At 46.2% G+C, this 19,809-nt stretch overlaps 1 protein-coding gene across 1 annotated transcript in view; it reads right to left on the reverse strand.

Moving 5' to 3' along the window:
* LOC144101616 (uncharacterized) overlaps positions 1-19,809 on the reverse strand; it is a 73,718-nt gene that overhangs the window by 31,304 nt on the left and 22,605 nt on the right. The window contains exons 8-11 of the mRNA XM_077634759.1: positions 18,959-18,985; positions 11,963-11,992; positions 7,713-7,730; positions 2,529-2,555 (exon numbers count right to left, since the gene is read on the reverse strand). Coding sequence (XP_077490885.1) covers positions 2,529-2,555; positions 7,713-7,730; positions 11,963-11,992; positions 18,959-18,985 — 102 coding nt within the window. The remainder of the gene's footprint in view (positions 1-2,528; positions 2,556-7,712; positions 7,731-11,962; positions 11,993-18,958; positions 18,986-19,809) is intronic.

The following is a 19,809-nucleotide window of genomic DNA, read 5'->3' on the forward strand; positions in this document are numbered from 1 at the left end:
ACAAGCCGAGCACCAGGCAGGGGAAAGCTTGTACCCATTGTATCACCGGTGGGTACCCAGAGGCGCTGGGGATTGAACCCCGCACCTTTTATGTATGTTGCATTGAAAGAATTCGGGCTTGTTTTTATTTCCTTGTAAACAAACACAGGAGTATGAAGTGAAGTCATGTCTTGTAAACGAAGTGGTTTTGTCTTAAGGAAATATGGCAGTGTATGATCTAGATACGTCCATAGGCAATAAATGGCGCGAAGTGCCTTTTTTTGCATAGGAAACAACGCGGCGAAATTCCGACAACAATACTGTAGTCGGGATTCTATGAGCGAGTAGTATTGTTCTAAGCCAAGAGGGTGAAGTGTTTCTGCATTTGTTTATGATGCCTAGGGACCTCGAGATACTTTTTCTTTAATTTCGCTACGTGAATTCCAGCCCCGATGTTCGTAGAAAATGACTGCAGGAAATTTCTGGGATTCTTTGCGTTCCGAGGGGTAGCTCGCGAAGCAAAAGTTGAAACAGTGTTGAATTACTTTGTTTCGTGCATTAAGCAGCACGTACTTACTTTTCATCGCTATTAATTTTACCTGATTAGCGTTCGCCCATTTCTCAACATGTGTTAAGCAATTATTGCATTTCATTTGTAAGCTTTCGGAGTTTTAATCAGAGAAAAAGATGCGTATCGTCTGCATATAATATGGCCTCTTGTGTAAATGCAATGTTAACAAATTCCTTGTTATGTAACAAAAATAGCGGGCCCTGAAAAGAGCCCTGCAGGAACCCGTACTTTACAATTCCGGAAGATCTAAGTTCAGTTAATTGAGGACGGTTCTGAAGGTATCTACTAATAAGTTGTAATAGTGTGCATCTTAGTCCGCAATTTCGCTTTTTTTTTCAGTAAAATCAGAAGCCTTCCTGAAATACAAAAAAAAAATGCCTACGGATAGTTTCTGTTCCTCTCAGCTCTTGGCGACCGTGCCTCTGATCGACAAAAGCGCGTCTTCGGCTGATTTATGTTCTTGAAAACTGTACTGCTTTTCATTAATTATGTTATGTGCACAAAAGAAATTGAACAGTCGCGTAAAAATAATCTGCTCAGCAACCTTAGACAAAAAGAAGCGAGATTGGGCAGTATTTACTGCAGTCATTTGTTGACCTGCCTTTATGAAGCACGATAGCTAGACCTATTTTCATGTTTTCTGGAAGCACGCCAGGTACTAGCATTCGATTAAATATATGTGCTAATAGAACGGAAAGAGATCGAGAAGCAGCTTTAATAGTCCTATTTGGAATAAAAGTGAACGTACAGCGCAGGGCGTGCTTCAAGACAGCACCGAAAAACTCGGCGCGTTTTTCGTACTTCGTTCGCCACGCACACAACACACATGTTATGTCTAATTAAGCGTGGCTACACAGTCATCAATGTTCGAAGGTTGTATTGATTGGCCTGAAGGAAAAACGGTCTCAGTCCATACGAACTCGAAGATTAAGGCCATAGAGACTCGTCATAGCATCGTCCACCTAATATTCCAGAAGGTAACCTGTTAGTTTTTCTATAAACTCATTTTTTTTTGTTGCTGCCAGTGCTTTTTGAATCTTAACTGTAGCCACATTTTTAATTCCTGCTGTGCTACAACTATGCCTAAAAGTTTTTTTCGGAATCTTTCATCACGAGTCGCCGCGGAGGCTCAGTGGTCACAGTGCTCGGCTGCTGGCCCCAGAGACCCGGGTTCTATCCCAGCTACGGCGGCCCCATTTCGATGGGGGCGAAATGCTAGAGGCCGGTGTACTCTACGAGGCCAGTACATGTCAAAGATCCCCAGGTGATCGGAATTATCCGCAGTCAACCGCTACAGCGTCCCCCATAGCATCATTCTCTTTGGGAAGTTAAACCCCATGAAACCATTCTTCGTCACGAATCTGCCTTCATGAAAGAACTCAGAAAGCTCCTCCCTGCACTCTATCTAGACGAACCCTATTCCGATGCAAAGAATTTTTACCGGCATAATCATCAGACAGCAACGTCGTACGAAGAGAAATTCTGCAAACTCAAAGTACACTCTCCAGGCGCCTTGTCTTACATTTCAGTAGCGCAAAGCGTCAGAGATGCTTTTAAATGTTTCGTGGCCCCCTCTCTGGTCGCTCCAACAATGGCAACTTCAATCTCTCCGTGTGCTTATATGAGTGTTCTAAGGAAAGCCGTAGACAAGTGCAAGTAGAGATATTGTTTTCTACGATACGCAAAAGCGTGTTTATAGTCCTGGCAAGCAGCGGTTCAGGTTTAAAAATCCAATATATAAATTCTTTCCTTCTCACATTTCGTCAGTTTCAAGATCCCGGAACTACGATGAGCACTTCCTTGGTTTCCAGTGAGCTCGATTTTATATACAAAGCCCTAGCGTGAGCATAACGTGACTGAGAGCTCTTCTTGCTGCGTGGCGGTGGCTATCAAGTAATAATCATCAAACGCTAGATCATACATGCGGCTGCGCCAACTTGACAAACTGTCGCCTTTGGAGTTCCTTATGTTCACTTACTTGGCACTGGATCAGGTTTGTCACCAGCTGAAAAATTTAATGATCAAAACAAAACAAAATTAGTTCTTTGTGAACGGGCACGCAGTGACGCGGTCAGCTTGTGGGGTGATTATATAGCTGATATTCATTGAAGACAGCGTGAAATCCAGGATAAGAAAACACGCGAATAATTTATCGGTTTTTCCTGCACAGTCCGCCCTAAGCGGTATGGGGCACATGTAGCATATTCCTACAATGCCTTCCATTTGCGCGCCCTCTGTTAACTTTGGTAGCGCCATACTATTGCGGCACGCTATGTATGTCCAATCGTTTCTTGCAACCACGCTCATCGTTGCGGCATTTCTTGGTGAGAGCCATGCGAACCCTGCCTAACCACAAAGGATTCTTTCGATGAGCTTTTCAAAGCTTTTGGTTGACAGCGCTACACTGGGATAATAATAAAAATCAGAGTCAAAATAGAAAAAGCGGGGTGAGAGATGAAGTAACGATGTCGTACGACTTTTAATAACGACCATTTCAGAAGCTCTCGCAGACGCGCGACGCATTAAGGCCACAGAAAAGTGATTTGCAAGCCTTCAGGGCGGGAGATTGATGTCGCCACCATGTTAGGACTCTGAACACCTTCAGCTGGCGAGGCTAGTCTAGAGCACAGCACTAGGATTCTGCATTTGGGAACTTTTGGCCAGTGGTACAGTAGGCCAGTGCTCTACCAGCGTCTGCTCTTGTGAGGGCCGCGCTTTAGCCCTACACCCAGTGAGCTTTGGTAGCGCCCTCGTACCTTCGCCATCATATCTTCGCTTGTCCTCAGACAAATTTCAAATCCGCATCGACAAGGTAGTTTTTTTTTATTGGATGCTAACCACGGTACGCTATTTTCGATGCATCATGACTGTGTTAGTGCCGCTTCAAGAAGAATTAAGGACTCGAACAAGACAGAATCTAAATGACGTGGCGATTGATTCCAACCCTTCCAGACGTTGATCAACTTGCATGCACTCGGACGTCGACGAAACACGCACTGTATGCTTCAATGAGCGCCCGTATTTTTCTTTGCCCTCTGCGCTGTCAGGGCACTACCCGCTCATCGCAGTCTTTCACGCGGCAGAAATCTCTGCTTTCGCTCTAATTCGAATGTAGTAAACATTCTCTGTAGATTTTCACTTTCCTGGCCGTTGTTTGTTATACGCCAGTTACGCCAAATTGCTCTTTGTTCTGATGGACGAGAGTAAAATAAACCTAGCTAGCGTCAGATGGTATACACGTCGTGAATTCTTCATGCTTATTTCTTCACATGCTTGTTTCAATAACATAACTGTTCCCACTAGAATAACAACTACTAACTCTACCCTAATAGATATCTGCAATACAACTTAAACATCCCCTAATACTGTACCTTAATTTCTTTTTCAATTCTATCCGGCTTTGAAAAAGCGCTCGTAATATATTTAAATAAGAATTCTGGGACATTCATGAAGTATCTCCCAGTGAATTATGTCTTCGATTTGGAATACTAATTGGGATAGTATTTATGATTTCGCCGACGGTAATGTGGCATACACCACCTTCCTCAACAAGTACTTGCACTCCTACAATGAAGCTTTCCTCATTCGTGTATCGGCTCATAAAGCGGAAAGAGTACAGAAAACCCTGGATGAATAAATAGTTGTATAAAGATATTCAATGCAAAAATAAGATGTATAACCATTTCATCCAAGCATACGGCCCTCTGCTTGTTGGAAACTTTAAGAAATTTAGAAATAGTCTGAATTACGAGCGGAGGCGCGCAAGAACGGAATATTATATGAAGCGATTTTCTCTGATATGCAGTGATGATGCAAAGCTTCGAGAGCGATCAATCACTTAATCCAAAAGAAAACAGCCGTTGAAAAAAACAAATTTTTTGACTGCCAGCAGCAGGATATCTCGCCTTAAAATGGTCAACGCAATGAATCATTCTTATTAGCACTTATAATCGTTCCAGCAATGTATTGGCCTCTAATCCTGTTCACTGTGACCTTGTCAGCCATTTGCCTAATTTTGTTGTGTAGCACCTGTTACCGCACATGAAGTAGACAGATTGGTTAAAAGCAGGAATAACACCGTATCCGCAGGTTATAACGATATAAAAGCCGTCCCGTTAAAACATATGCCAACGGCGGTGTGTGAACTTTCGACCTGTATCACAATCTAAAATTGCAAAGCGGTGTTTTCCAAATAACCTCAATATAGTCCGCGTGTTGATAGTTTATAGCGGCAGCGAGATAAATCAAATTTCCTATTACCGAACCAACCACTGTTTCGCCGGTACTATCGAAAGTATTTGGAAGCTTTAATAACTTCTGGCTAGGAGCACACTTTTCAAAGCACAATATAGTAATGTCCTGTCGTATGGATTCATAAATAAAGGAATCAAAAAAGCATGCATCACTAACCGTCAAAGACAGAATTAATGAAACTACCGAGAACTACAAATACACATCAGGACTATCGAGTTTTTAGCAAAGCATTTGAATGTGTTCAACATGATATCCTCTTAACAACTTTATCCATGCATGGTGTGAGAGGAAGTGCTTCTGATCTGCCGAAAAGATATTTAAGCAATACGTAGCAGTATGTGTCAGTGAATAGTATATGCTCTGAACAATTAGTTCTGATGCTGAGTGTTCCTCAGGGACCTATATTTGGATACCTCTCGTTTTTAATACACATGAGCGATATTGTTCAGATACCGGAATCACGTGAACAAGTCATAAATGCAGATGATACCAATGCATTTACAGCCCATTCTGCGCATTCTTTAGAACATGTGGTAAATTCTGAGAAATCTGCATGTTTGGAGACAGGCTAATAGACTCAGTTAGAATGTTTCTAAAACAAAATGCATTATATTCCCGCCGATCGAATCACACTGTCGGACGGTATGTTTTAAGTGTCACAAACGCGCTAATCGACATAAATTTATCCGTGCTTCATTCATCGAATATCTTTCATGGAACTCCCATCTGCCAATCTAGTTAACCATCTGAACAAAGTATCTGGCTGCTTGTATTAAATTAATTGTTAAGTACAGGTAAGTGTCAATCGTTCAATGCGCTAGCACTGATTTATACGCGACTCAGACATTTCATTCTTTTTGGGTTATGGTAACCCATACAGATCTCCAGAGGCTCACTGTAGCACAGGAAAGGGTGCTAAGAGAAATTGAGGGGTATTAAGGAAGACCACACTATTCCACCAACACAGCACACTCAAAGCCAATTAGGTTTATTACTTTTGTTTGTTTCAGTGCATCTATCAGCACAGATTACACTCATCAAATCCTTACAACTCTGTAAGATATGGCCTTCGTAAGCGCAGACAGCTCACCACAAAAGCTCGTGCAAATTGTAGAAAATAAGAACTAATTTACCCATCTCCTTACACTCTTAATAGGTTCAATCTGACGTTGATTTCTGTGTGAGAAAAATTGTATTCAAACGCATCATTAATCAGTACTTAATTAAGAACCAATTTAGAATTTTCTTCTCTCCCAAAATTGAAGTTTCCGCTGGAATTTTTACTTTCTTGTCCACCTTAAAGCGTCGGTTTTATTTGCTTGCGAGTGGGGGTTGGACAGCGATCGCCCATGTCGCAATTATTGTTTGTGCGTCCACTGCTTATGCTTGTATATAAAATTGTAATCAGTTTGTTCATTTGTTTTTCAGTGTATATTTAGTGTGTTCCTATAAACCTTGCGTTTATAACATTCAGCGTAACATATGTATGTTTTAAATTGTGTTCTATTTTGTTTCGTTATCATGTCATTACAGTATTCATTCAAATTGCGCTACGCTGCCGAGGCCTCGTCAGGTTTTTCAACCTTTAGCCTCGCCTGCACAATTCTGTGGAAATAAAACCAATAAAGAAAAAATCGCAAATAATGATCGAGGACCCAGACAGGTAAAGCATAAAGGTGACGCTAATTATTATTGCGAATAAATCTAAAGCAATCTTCAAGAGTCTCGGAAGAGAAAAACAGAAGGGTTTACTACAGGCAGCGAAGTACTGATGGATGTCAGGGCTACTTATGGCTGACACAGACTGCAGATTTGGGCCAAGGGGATGCAATAACTGCGATAATAAAAGCGAGGTTGTAGTGCATGCAGTCTCAGGTGACTCTCAGCTTTTCACTGTCCACCAAGAGGAAAGTATACGACAGTAATTTCTGAATGCTACTACTAAAGGTGAAGCAACGCGAATGAATGATGATGAATATTTATGGCGCAAGGGCAGCTTTGGCCAAACAGCGCCATGGCACAAGGTAGTTTTCGTTTAACAAGGTGGGGTTAAAGACCCATTTCCCAAGCATTTCACACTGAAAAAGTTGAGAATCAGGTAGGGGAAAGCCTGTCTCCATTGTATCACCGGAGAGGTACCCAGCGGCACTGGGAATCGAACCCCGCACCTCCCGCATGCAAGGCGGATGCTCAAAGCACTAGGCCACCGCTGAGGTAGGCAACACGAAGGCTAACAAAAAAGGTTGAGCTTAAATTGAGTATGCCACAGCGAGCTATGGAAAGAAAAATGATTGGAGTAACTTGGAACGTCAGATCGAAATGGGCAAGTATAAATGGGTACTGGGCAGAGCACAATCGGTAGCCGACAGCTCTTTAATATAACGGAGCGCATTCCAACAGTGTGAGCATAGCAGACAGCATGCGAGGGTCAGCTGAGTGAATGATATGAGGAAGGTCGGGAATAATGCGGCCGCTGTTTGCATAGGAGAGAGTCAATTCATAGCATATTTGGAGAAGACCTTATTCTGCAGTGGGCTCGTTATTATGGTTACGCGCGAGCTGATCACTGAGCGTGTAAAACGCACAGCTGTTTTTTTTTCTTGACATCCTGCAGTTTTCAACAGATCGGCATCTAACCTTTGTCCTCATAATCACCTCACTGCCGGAAGCGTCCTAATCAGACCTAACTCTCTGTCGGCGGTGATAATTTGCTGCTCCGCCAGCCTTGCCCATTTCATGCCTGTGACATCTCTATCATTATCGCTCACCAGGTCTCTCCAAACTTTCGCTCACTGTTCATCCCGCTGGCTTCCACATAAGACAAAAAAGACAGAATCCGCCATTTTTGTGTGGAAGGATATCGTTTCAAATGCCACGTGTCCGTGCTAAGTGGGAGTTTGCCACTGACCTCTTGTTATCGGTGAGCCTGTAAAAAAAAAGCAAATGTTTTTATGAGCACTTTTCCAGATTATACCTTAATAACCACTTCCGCGCTGTGCGTCATGTTAATGTGAGACTTCTTATAAACGCACGATTTGTATGGCCGTTATATTTTATGGTATAAAAATATGGCTAGATATGACGCTTATTATTTTTATAAAGTAGTCGAGTGCGAAAAGAACAGATTTATAAACTTCCCCTTCCAGCTCCTGCATGATGCACGCACAATGTGAAGTCTATTTCGCCATTCGGTTTCTTCCTCGTCTATACAGTTTCAAGAAGTATCCATGAAGCGTTTTTTTTTTTTTCTGCGAACTCTACTAACAGCTCCCCACTGTGCCACCTAGAACCTAGGCAGTAGTCACCCACTGCCGGGTCGCCTGCCTACCACCTGCCTGTCATGCCCTTCATTGATGTGCACTGTGTTCATAGCAGATTCCACATCTTGAGAGAAGAATCGGTCATCATGACTGTATGTGGCTGCGTAGGCCCCCATTTTGTGCAGCTTGTTTATACCAATCGGGATGCGCGCCACTGTCTCGCTAATGCCCAAGAATCCAAGTCGGGTGGTTTATGGTTTATGGGGGTTTGTCCCAAAGCGACTCAGGCTATGAGGGACGCCGCACTGAAGGGCTCCGGACAATTTCGACCACCTGGGGTTCTTTAACGTGCACTGACATCGCACAGCGCACGGGCCTCTGTAATTTCGCCTCCATCGAAATTCTGCCGCCGCGGCCGGGACCGAAACCCCGGTATTTGGGGTCAGCAGCCGAGCGCCATAACCAGTGTTCCACCGCGACGCGGACTTCTCGCCTGTTCTTTCAACGACGACACCATGATACAAACCATCCCCTCAGCACAGTATCTGTTTCATCCGTCCACCTAACCTCACAGCGCCCTGTACAATTATTCAGAAATACCCGCTCGTTACGCTTCCCTTCCTCGACCACCGTCCAGCGCTAATCCTTTTATGGCTCAGTCTACGCCTGTCCACCACCTTCCAGTGCGTCACAGGCCTGACCGCCGTCAGTTGCTCCGCAGCCTCGGCGTGGGTCAATCGGTGTGCTCCCCTGTCGGCCGCGAGAATGGGGCAGAGTCGGCGAACACTCCTTGGTGTGGATGCGTCGTCAGCCAGCCAGCAGTGTTCACGTGGGCGCACATTTCTGCAGACTGCTCGTTTTCGGTTTCAGTGCGTTCCCACTTACTTGGCTGCCCCTTACGAAAGAAATGTGAACACGCAGTCATCGTAGACTGCGTGCAGTGAAGGCAATAACTGTCCATACCTCATCGCGGATCGACATCTTTCGTTGCTCTTCGGCACTTCATATTTGCCGCGCGACGACGACGGTGTCAGGTGCGAGGTCAAAGCAAAAAAGAACAGGCCGGTGCCATCCGTATACAGATGAATGCACCCGCTCAGCGTTTGTATGTTCTCTTCAGTTACGTCTGGGGTCCGATAAGTACTGACACACAATTTGGCTTCAAGACTGCTGTCTAAAAGAATCCAATTTGAATGAGCCATTCTGTGTCTTACGTATGCATGACCATGCTGTTTGAATATTTTCTTCTCGCTAAGTTAATCGATTTTCAAAGGTGATATCAGCAACAAATGAAACGGGAACAAAACAACTGAAACGCGAACACCAAAATGAGATAACCTTAACTGGAGAAAGTTTGGTACTATATAAGCGAGATAAATTCAATCCGAAGGCGCGAAGGCTATCCCTTGGAAGTGTTGATCACCGTGGCTTGTATTTCCACCCCAAGAGCTATGTTTGTGTTCCTGTGCTGGTATTTCAGTTCTCTTGTTGGCGTTTCATATGTTGCTGATAGTACGTCTAAGGCTTTTGTATTTTTGCCGTTAAACTTGAAGGCTACTTCGCATCCATCACACCACAGCAGTGGGCGATATTTGTCGAGAGAACTGCGACAACGTTTGGTGATTCACATAATGCCCAGCATTAACGTCACCGCGAATATTACATCGTTAAAGTAGGTTATTGTATGCCATTGTCAGCCCATAGTAAGGTTGCAGTTGGGTTAAGTGCGTAAGCCGATTGTTAGAAGGAATGCGCATCATATGTCACACGTCAGTCTCCGGGGCGGAATATAATAGCACTGTATATCTTACGCGCCTGACTATCTGGCTTCTTCCTTGCATGGCTGTGTTGACTTGACGAGTAGTAAAAGATGTTGATAGTCACATGAAGACGTAGGCAGTCCATTCCTTCTGGAACAGTGAATTAATGTAGAAGGCTTTATATCGGGCGCCTGCGTTGCAAATATCCCCAAAATTATTTTTTGCTTCAGACCTCTCAAAGCTCCTTGAGAAAGCCTACATAACCGCACTCATAAGCAATATTTTGCAGTGTCTTCGCAGGGACTAATTCGTAGCTCACACTTCAACGCAATAAAAATTAGTAGCAGAAGTTCTTGGATTTTGGTCACCGTGTAATACTCCAGTCACACGGCCAAACTTAGCGTCATTTTCGCTGGCGTTTAGCCATTCGCTAAGCTGCACGCGATTAACTTCACTGGCATTAACTGCAAAAGCGCCCACCTCGTAGTAAGTCCATAGCAAAATGAGCATGGGAAGGAAAACCTCAGGGCCTCCCCATCCTAGCACCCTCCTCCCCTCGCCGGGCCTTCCTCCTCAGAGAGATGACCCTACTTTAGCCCCACCAATGATGAACGCTTTGCCCAGACGAAGGCAAGTGCTCTTGTCGAAAGCACTCTGAGGTTTTCCCTGTTCACTCCGTGATTATCGCCTCGTAGTGAGTTCGGCGAACTCACTTCACTCGGCTGAAATGCCCTGTAGTATGCTGCACACGTGCACTGTCAGCTTTCCTATGCGGGGAAAATTCCTGCACAATGCCTTACTTTGGGGGAACAATTTTGAGCCCTGCCTACGTCGTCTAGCCGGAGCAGATGCGCGGTCATCGTCTCTGTCAGCGCTGAATTCAGTCCGCTTAATCCTCGACTCAGGGACGCCAGCGAACCAGACCGTGTCTCCTTTCTTGAGGCAGCCCATGCAGCGCCCAGGGCACAAGCGTGGGCCATGAAATGATTGTGCAGCCCCTGCCGCCGCGGTGGCTCAGTGCTTATGGCGCTCGGCTACTGACCCGAAAGACGCGGGCTCGATCCCGTCGCATTTCGATGGAGGCGGAATTCTAGAGGCCCGTGTACTGCGCGATATCAGTGCACGTTAAAGAATACCAGGTGAACAAAATTTCCGGAGCCCTTCACTACGGCGCACCTCATAGCCTCAGTCGCTTTGAGACGCTAAACCCCCATAAACCATAAACCGATAGCACAGCAGCTACTATATCGTCTCATAGTTGATCGCGTTTTTGACCTGTCGTAAAATACGGGCGCTTAACCCTTCACCTTGAAACAAACAGAGGGGGGAGAACGCATACGTGCTGTAAAAAGTGCACTTCGAATGGCATTACTATTCTGAGTGTCGCCGCAGTTACGCATCACGAGGCTAAATGCACTGTCACGCTAAACTTGCCTGTCTGAGACCAGCATAAATACACCACTCCTGCGGAGACGGGAAGTAACGCACGCACTAGTAAAAAAGGCAAACAAAACAGCAAAAATGTTATTAGGAAAGTGCAACGGAATAAAAATACCAGGCCCGTGAGTGCGGTATAAGGCAAACGCATGCAAAACCGTGTGAGCAAATCACAGAAACGGCTGCGTGCCAGTCCCCCGTTTTCGCACAATCCGCGCTTCTTCCACGCAGCGTTTGCCGATCCTGCGCATTTCTGTGCAAACTGGGAACATTTCAAACATTACATCGCTCATCCATTGCAGAGGGCAGGTCTTCTTTGGCAGGAAGCCCTCCGTACACTTGGAACTCCGAACGCCGCCGGCTCCCGGTCCAGACTAGCGGAGCGACGGTGCCGCCACCTGTAGGGCTGTCTCGCGGCTAATAGGAGGTTATGTGCAAGTACTACGTCAGGGTGCGTAAATCCTTTCCTGGGGAGAGGGTGCGCTGCCGGCTCTGCTCGCTAGGGCTAGGCCATACCCCAGGCTTCGTTATTCAATTCCTTCCACATTAATTTTTTTTTACTCCATGGATAATTGCCTAGACATAGCGATTCGAACCGCAGTTGTTTTGCACGCGACCCAGAAGCTCTACCTCTACGCCATCGCTCCTCTTCGCTACTTCCACATTATAAGAGTTGTACCACAAACAAAATCTAAACTCACCCATCGTAACTGTATTTTCGCCCAAGTGTTCTGTAATTATGAAATAAACATTCAGTGAGACTCCAATATTCGAATGCCACAAACACTGCCGCCTAAGCAGGGACCACATTTCAGACCAGCTCGCGTACAAATCCGTCAAGTCATGTCAAATACGCTGGCGTTTCTTTCGCGATGAGCATTCACGAAACGCAGCCGCTGCACAAAACACTGGGGGCTGCAAAAGACGGCAGGGTGTTCGTCTGCCTCAGTTATCACGCATGCGCTCTGCACATGTCGTGTGTGTTTCTTTGTTATGTCCCGTCTTCTTCGCGCAAGTACGTACCCTTTCAAGCATCATAACTGATGACGTCACATCCGGCGACGCATTTTGCGGGCACTTTCGGTGCCGATATAGCCTAGTAATGCTTTCGCATTAAATAACACAGCATCACGACAAAACACAAATCAATGGTCAATAGTTTCTGGCTGCTGATACAAGCGACAGTTCACAGACCATTGCACAGAAGTCCCTTTTTTCACGAAACCACATTTGGCACGAAGCATGACGTGTGAATTTTACAAAAGAGTATTTGCGGTAGATTGAACGCACATCCCTTGCACTCGTTTTAATACATTATTGTCTAGAAAGGAGAGGTAAGGCCGCCGATACATCAGTACAAGAAACAACGTCTCAATCAGAATTTTTATCATCTGTCTTCTGGATAGACTGCACAGGAATTCTAAGTAAAACCATACAGTGAGTAAATAGAATGTGTCGGTGACTTCGTTACGAAAATCTCACAAAGGCCCCTCACTCCCATGACCAGTGGGAGCAAATAGAGCGGGCAAAAAAGCACTTAAGCAACAAATCGCCCCGATGCATAGGCTCCCATTGAGAGCGCCGCACAAAAGTCGCAAAAATTCTGTGCATTGTCTGCACCTTTTTCTTCCATAATGCAACATCTGCATGCCATAGATAAGCTTTGAAGCCAAGAAGTTATTGCAAACTTGTCTTCGTGCAAACAGAGACAGCTCCCTGCCCATCCAAGCTTGGGTTTGTTGCCTAACTAACGAGATCTGAGAATCCCAGTGAGGCTCACTATTACGATACTGATGCAAGGGAACCCCCAAATACTGTAAGTCTTCGGAGTCCCACCAGATGCCGCCAAAAAAGGTTGGTTATGTAATTCCTTCGCAAACTTTCTACGCTTTCAAAAAGGCAGGATGCTCTCTAAGCGCATCCTGCTTTTTTTGAAAGCGTAGAAAGTTTGCGAAGGAATTTCACCAAGTCCAGTACCGCCCTGTGTCGTCTTCTCCCTCTCTCGTGCGTCTGCTGCGGTGTATAGCCTCCTGATGTCTCACCAACTGCCCTACACATCTACCCTCCTGAGTTACCTGTCGAGTCTACCATTCGATGAGGACTGGAAATTCGTGAAATGTGTACTCTCGCTTTTTAGTCGACCAGTGTTAACAAGTTTGTACTCACAACCTGACAGAACATACACAACTTATAATTACTTGGTTACAAACACTACTGAAACCTCCAGGTAGCAAAAATTTCCCGATTCGTTCGCAGGAGCTTTGCCCATAAAAAGAAAACACACTCTTCTGTCTTGCTGCTTTACAGGCGCATACACACAAATAATTCGCCACTGCTGAGCCGGAATGGCGAGGTCATAACATATGAGCCGCCCCCCATCATGAGTGCAACACGAGAGATGAGCCATATACAGTGTAATGCTCAAAAAGAGCAGGCACCCTCCAGACAAGCCTTTTGAATGAAAAATGTAAATGAAAACTGGTTTTTGAGGAAAGTAAATGGCGTTGTAATTTTGTCGCATATGTCGCTGGACACTGGAACCACGCCGTAAAAGCAGGGATAAATGAGGGAGTGAAAGAAGAAAGGAAGAGGTACCGTAGTGGAGGTCTCCTGAAAATAATTTCGACCACCTGCGTTTTTATGGAGGAAAAACGCTAAGGCGCCCGTGTGCTGTGCGATGTCAGCGCACGTTAAAGATCCCCAGGTGGTCGAAATTATTCCGGAGCCCTCCACTACGGCACCTCTCTTCTTCCTTTTTTCTTTCACTCCCCCTTTATCCCTTCCCTTACGGCGCGGTTCAGGTGTCCAACAATATATGAGACAGATACTACGCCATTTCCATTCCACAAAAACCAATTATTATTATTATTATTCACCTGGCGATCTGACGAAACTATTATAATTATCGCGGTACAATTATCTCAAGAGCAGCTGCTGTATCCAGATCCATAGCCAGCTTAGTCTCCTGAATTGCAGCTGCATTCACGCTACAGCTTTCAAATGAGTGCCTTAACTGGTGCTGCCATGCCGATTCGACGTTTTCAGCTGAATAAAGGGCGTCTATTGAATGCAGAATTGTCTTAGGAGCGTACATAAGTAATTTTGAGCATATGAATTACAAATGAAACAATAAACCGAGTACAAAAGTACGCTTCCGGTACATTAACTCATTGCTTGGCGTGTCGTAGTACCATCATGCGGCACCCACTGAAAAACTCCCTCGCAATGTACGACACTGGCCCAGCAGATGACGCCATAATGCAAGCACAAATGCTTTCGCATTACCGCACGTAAGTTGTCTTAGGTGCCTCGAATTTTTTATCTCATGTTGCCCGTTCCTTGACAAATGATCTGGATGGTAGTAAGGTCTTAAAGTTTTTTAGGTGTCTGGATGATTTTGTAGTGTTTTTGAGCAAACACCACGCTACGACATACCAGGATATGGTGAAAGAGGTTTTAGTCCAGTTAAGGCAGCATGGTAAAGTTTTAACCTTTACTCATGAAATATCGTCTCAGGTCACCCTGCAGTTTTTAGACATCCACATGAACTTTTCGAACGATCATGTTTGTTAGGTGTGTCATCCAAGAGCCCTGCTACTCTATAGTTCGACACACACAAAACTTGTCAAGAGGGGGATTGCTGCTCAGTGCCTAGCATCTGCCCACAACTAAGTCGTTTCTAAACAAAATTCAGGAAAGCTTTAATGAACAGGCAGGCAGGCTTATCTCTGCCGGATTCCCCTGTGTGATCGTGGCGGCTGTGGCTGAGACAATAGCACAAAAAAGGAAAAGTGTGGCGAAAGGCGTAAAGCAAAAGAAGACCGATAGTGATGTCGTATGTGCATAAGTTGTTGCACAATCTGAAGAAGGTAGCGGGCAAGTAGAGACCACTAATGGTGTTTACTTCAACGTAATAACTGGCAAAGCTATGCCCCTGCATCGCCAAACAAGAAGCAAAGAAAAATGGTCGCGGAAACAAGCACGCTAGGCCCTTTTTGGCATTCTCCGTCGGTGTCATACACGGGGTACCCCTAACTTGTGGTAAAAAGTATGTAGGCCAGACCTGATGCCACGTTAACGATCGTGCCCGGGAACATGACCTATCGTTAACAACGTGGAAGGGTTCAAACTTGCCTACACATTACCTGACTTGCCAGGACTACAGGCCACAACTGGGTGAGATCAGAATTCTAGGCAAGAGGCGCAATACTATCGCACGTGAACTCATGCTAGCCTATATCATAAAGAAAAACGGGCGTGACTGTATCGGCGATTCTCCTGTTCAGCTGTATGTATAACAGTGAAGTAGCCTTTATTGATGAGATATGTTGTATGCTTCGATCGTGAAATATAGTTTCTAACATGCGTGGTTTTGACTGTGCATGCCTGGTTGTTTTTTTCTCTCCTCAAATATTGCGGCGTTCTACTAATAAAATTAGTTGTCAGTTCGCGCTTGTCCTCTACCCTGTCTCGTGTTTGCGTTTTTTTCGCGCAACTTTACCGTACGTGTCAGAAGTTTGGTTTATTGGTTTATGGGGGTTTTACGTCCCAAAGCGACTCAGGCTGTGAGAGACGCCGTAGTGAAGGGCTCCGGGAATTTCGACCACCTGGGGTTCTTTAACGTGCACTGACATCGCACAGTACACGGGCCTCTAGAATTTCGCCTCCATCGAAATCCGACCGCCGCGGCCGGGATCGAACCCGCGTCTTTTGGGCCAGCAGCCGAGCGCCGTAACCACTAAGCCACCGCGGCGGCCTACCGTATCAGAATTCACGAACTATGTTCTACTTATTTATATGGCTCATCGGCAATGAAACCTGGAATCGGCGTTGACCAGCAGCAGTGATCCCAATAATCTTCTGTGACGTCACCGTGGTTTCAATGAAAAATAAAATTGCTTCCGAAGCTGCCGGGAATTGAACCCAAGACTTTCAGACTGCGAGGAGAGCACAGAAACCATGGGCCACAAAAACGGTGAAGAACCTAGCATATGCGTTGCTTTTCGGCTGAGGGCTAATTAGTAGATGTGTCAAGGGAAGAAGAAATAAATAACAACAAAAAAGAAATAAAATTTTAACAATCAATCTTCTTTCCTATCCACAACACGTAAGTAGACTTAAAGGGACACTGAGGAGAAATTGAAGTTGGCTTGTATCGATAGAATAGCAGCTCCTGATCACAAAAACGCCACTCTTACTGAAAACAAAGCTCTTGCAATGTAGAAAATAGCAAGAACCAAACTACAGGTGTCGCCGCCACAGGCCAATCTCGCAAGTACAAGCGTGATGACTTCCTAGGACAAGAGGCGCCACCTTGGAGGAAATTTCCTTACTTCATGGAAGCCACGAATCTCTGAGGCTGGCAAAGGAAGGTTTGCGCACCACACCGCTAGCCGTCAGAAATCACGGAGTCGGCGTTTACGTCACGTTTCACGTCCCTCCCTTCTGAGACGTCATAAGAGTTGCCGTGGCGTCATAAGAGTTCCCTGAGTTTGAATCAGAGCGGCGGGAAAAACTTTTTCATCTTCGAATCCAAATTTCTTTGAAATAACTGCATCTTTCGCACCCGGTCAAGCGGCAACAAAGTCATGAAATGACGAACGATCAGATTTTGCTAACAAAAAAAATGATAGAGTTCTCCTCAGTGTCCCTTTAAGTGCCCTCCATAATTTTTATACGTATTGGACTTTCCCCAGATGGGCGATGAACAGCGTCGTAATACATCTCAGCACCCCATAACCGACCACCTCCGCAGCGACCATTCCGATGCTTCTCTCAACCTGTTCGTGCAGCATCATCCCGATACACTACATCAATGCAGTGTGCACCCGGCTGACGCCGACCACTTGCTGGTCGTCCCGACCCATCCACTACACTCGATCGCGACGGCCTGCCATGCCCAGACGAACGACCTTACTGAGCGCCTTAACCGAACGCTGACGGACATGATGTCTATCCGACCACCATAGTGACTGGGATTTCGTGAAGCTCGCCTACATCGCATGCCACGGTACCGCCGGATACTCTGCCTTCTATCTACTCCATGGTCGGGACCTTTTGCTACCCTTCGACTGCTTGCTGCCTCATGAGGCTCCTGCCAGTACTTACACTTGTCACACCATTGCCAGTGTTGACAACGCCCTCCCCCCCCCCCACCCCCCACCCCCAAAAAAAAGCTCGGGATTGACCCGGTGCTTGTCAGACCTCTCAGAAACGAGGATACGACCTTCACCACCGTGACTTCAACTACCCTCCTGGCTCTCTAAGTCCTCCCCTGGGTTACGGCAAAGCGCTTGGGCCTGTGTGAGAGACTGCTGCCTCGTTACGGGGGTCCTTACCGCGTCTTGAGGCAACTTACGAATTCACGCCCCTACACCCCAAGGCCAGCTGAGGACGCACATGGGCTCTGCTTCTGCCAGTGTTGCGGTCTGCAGACGATGACGTCGCAGCCAGCGCAGGGGTGGTCTGGTTTCTCTGTGTTCCCCGACGACGCACGGCTGCTCAACTAAGTCCCGTAATAATGCCGACAGTTGCGATAGCACGTGTGTGTGCATATCAGCCGCCCGTGAAATGAGATCCAGACAACTGACGCGTCAACAGCAGTACGAAAAGGGTTTAGCCGGGGGGTACTGATTCTCACTTCTAAGGGCGCTTCACGGAAGTGGTCGTTCACTGTGCCTTTATTTCTTCTCCAGCAAGCAGTAATTTAAAGTTTCATACCGCGGTGCATGCTGCCATGTTAGGCCTCCATCGCCGGCCCTCGCTGGCTGAGCAGGCAGCCCGTTGGTGCACCACGTATGCACCGATCGCGACGAGTCGTGTCAAACGAAATGGGGCCTCGCAAGCGATCGTCACCCAGTGGCCCCTCGAAAAAAAGCGTAGATAACAGGTGCAGGCAGCCGCGGTGGTTCAGTGGTTAAAGCGCTCGTCTACTGAGCCGGAGTAACCGGCTTCGAACCGAACTGCGGCGGCCGCGTTTTGATGGAGGCGAAATGCAATAGGCGCCCGTGTGCTGTGCGATGTCAGTGCACGTTAAAGATCCCCAGGTGGACGAAATTATTCCGAAGCCCTCCACTACGGCACCTCTTTCTTCCTTTCTTTTTTTCACTTCCTCCTTTATCCCTTCCCTTACTGCGCTGTTCGGGTGCCCACGGAGATATACGAGACAGTCACTGCGTCATTTCCTTTCCCCAAAAATCAATTTTCAGCTGCCGGTAACGGCGCGACTGCAAAACCGCCGCAACAACGTCGAGAGTATGAATGAATAACGTTTATTGAAATTCAACAAATTGCTTCGTTGGCTTCATCGTGTGCTGCGTAGTGTGGACCACAACGAATACTCTCGCACTTCACAGACAGCCAGCATAGCGGTTTCTCAACGTTTTTCCTATTCTTGTGTTCCGGTTACGAGTACCCTGTCCCTGTTTCATTTGGTACTGATAGCAAATGGAACGCCGACTGCTAAATGCATGCCATCATTCTCTTTGCTAATTGGTAGACTATCCACGATTTCTTTTCTACTGGTTACAATTGCGTACCTCAGTGACACGTCACTAGCGCATATCTTCACGGAAGTATTACTGCGATCGCGACAAAATATCGCGTGTAATGATGCAGGTTTTCAGTTATTTTATACTACCCGTGGAAAGGTATATACAATCTTCACTCAAGTTTGACTGAACAATGCTGTTACTTACTATCTCTGTCATCTTTTGTTTTGTTCTCTGAAACAGACAAAAAAAACGCGAGCAAGTGTGCGTAAAATGAGCTTCCTCTGGAAACATTGGTACAGAATAAAAATTCGCTATCCAATGCATGAATATCCTGCTGAAGCTGCGCCTCTCTAATGCACTTAAATAGGGCCAGGTGAGGTGCACTGAGAAATTCCAGCACACTCCCTTCCAAACTCTTCCCCGGCCACACGGAGCGAGGAAGGAGCACAGAGCCCTCATAAAACTAGAGAGCGCTCATTTGCAGTGACTCTTGTGACGCAAGCTGACGCTCTTTCCAATTGATTTCACACCACGATGGGTGAGACAACGAGGAGCCACGCGGGGTCCGACAGAGAAATCCGCAGGCGCTGCTTGAAGACAGCGCTCACAAACGTGCCCACGTTGTCCGCGCATCCACTCTATACTGAGTGAGGCATTGTTTGAAAATGAGGGAAGACGGCCAGACTAAAAGGAACGCTATCGCTCCAGGCTTGATGCTTTATGACATGACGTGCGCACAACAGTGGCGACAGCCGTTAACCTGCAGCTATCACAGATCACTCTCTCTTGTCTGCCTTCACTGCATGGCAAAGCAAGTAACAGTAAATGACTGTGATATGACGCAACAAGCCGCAAAAATTACCTGCGGAGCGAGGAAGAACGAGAAGCCTTTGTACACACTCCTCCAGAAAATGGCGCTGAACAGCACAGTGCAGCGCTGATGCACTCACTGTCCTGCCCTTTTGCCTCCAGCAATCATCTGTGTTCAGTACTTCCACCTCCGCCAAGAATATTCGCCTCTGGCACGGACTTGCACTGTGTTAGATGCGAAACTA

The sequence above is a fragment of the Amblyomma americanum genome, chromosome 8 (genome assembly GCF_052857255.1).
Source record: "Amblyomma americanum isolate KBUSLIRL-KWMA chromosome 8, ASM5285725v1, whole genome shotgun sequence".
NCBI classification, from domain to species: Eukaryota; Metazoa; Arthropoda; class Arachnida; order Ixodida; family Ixodidae; genus Amblyomma; species Amblyomma americanum.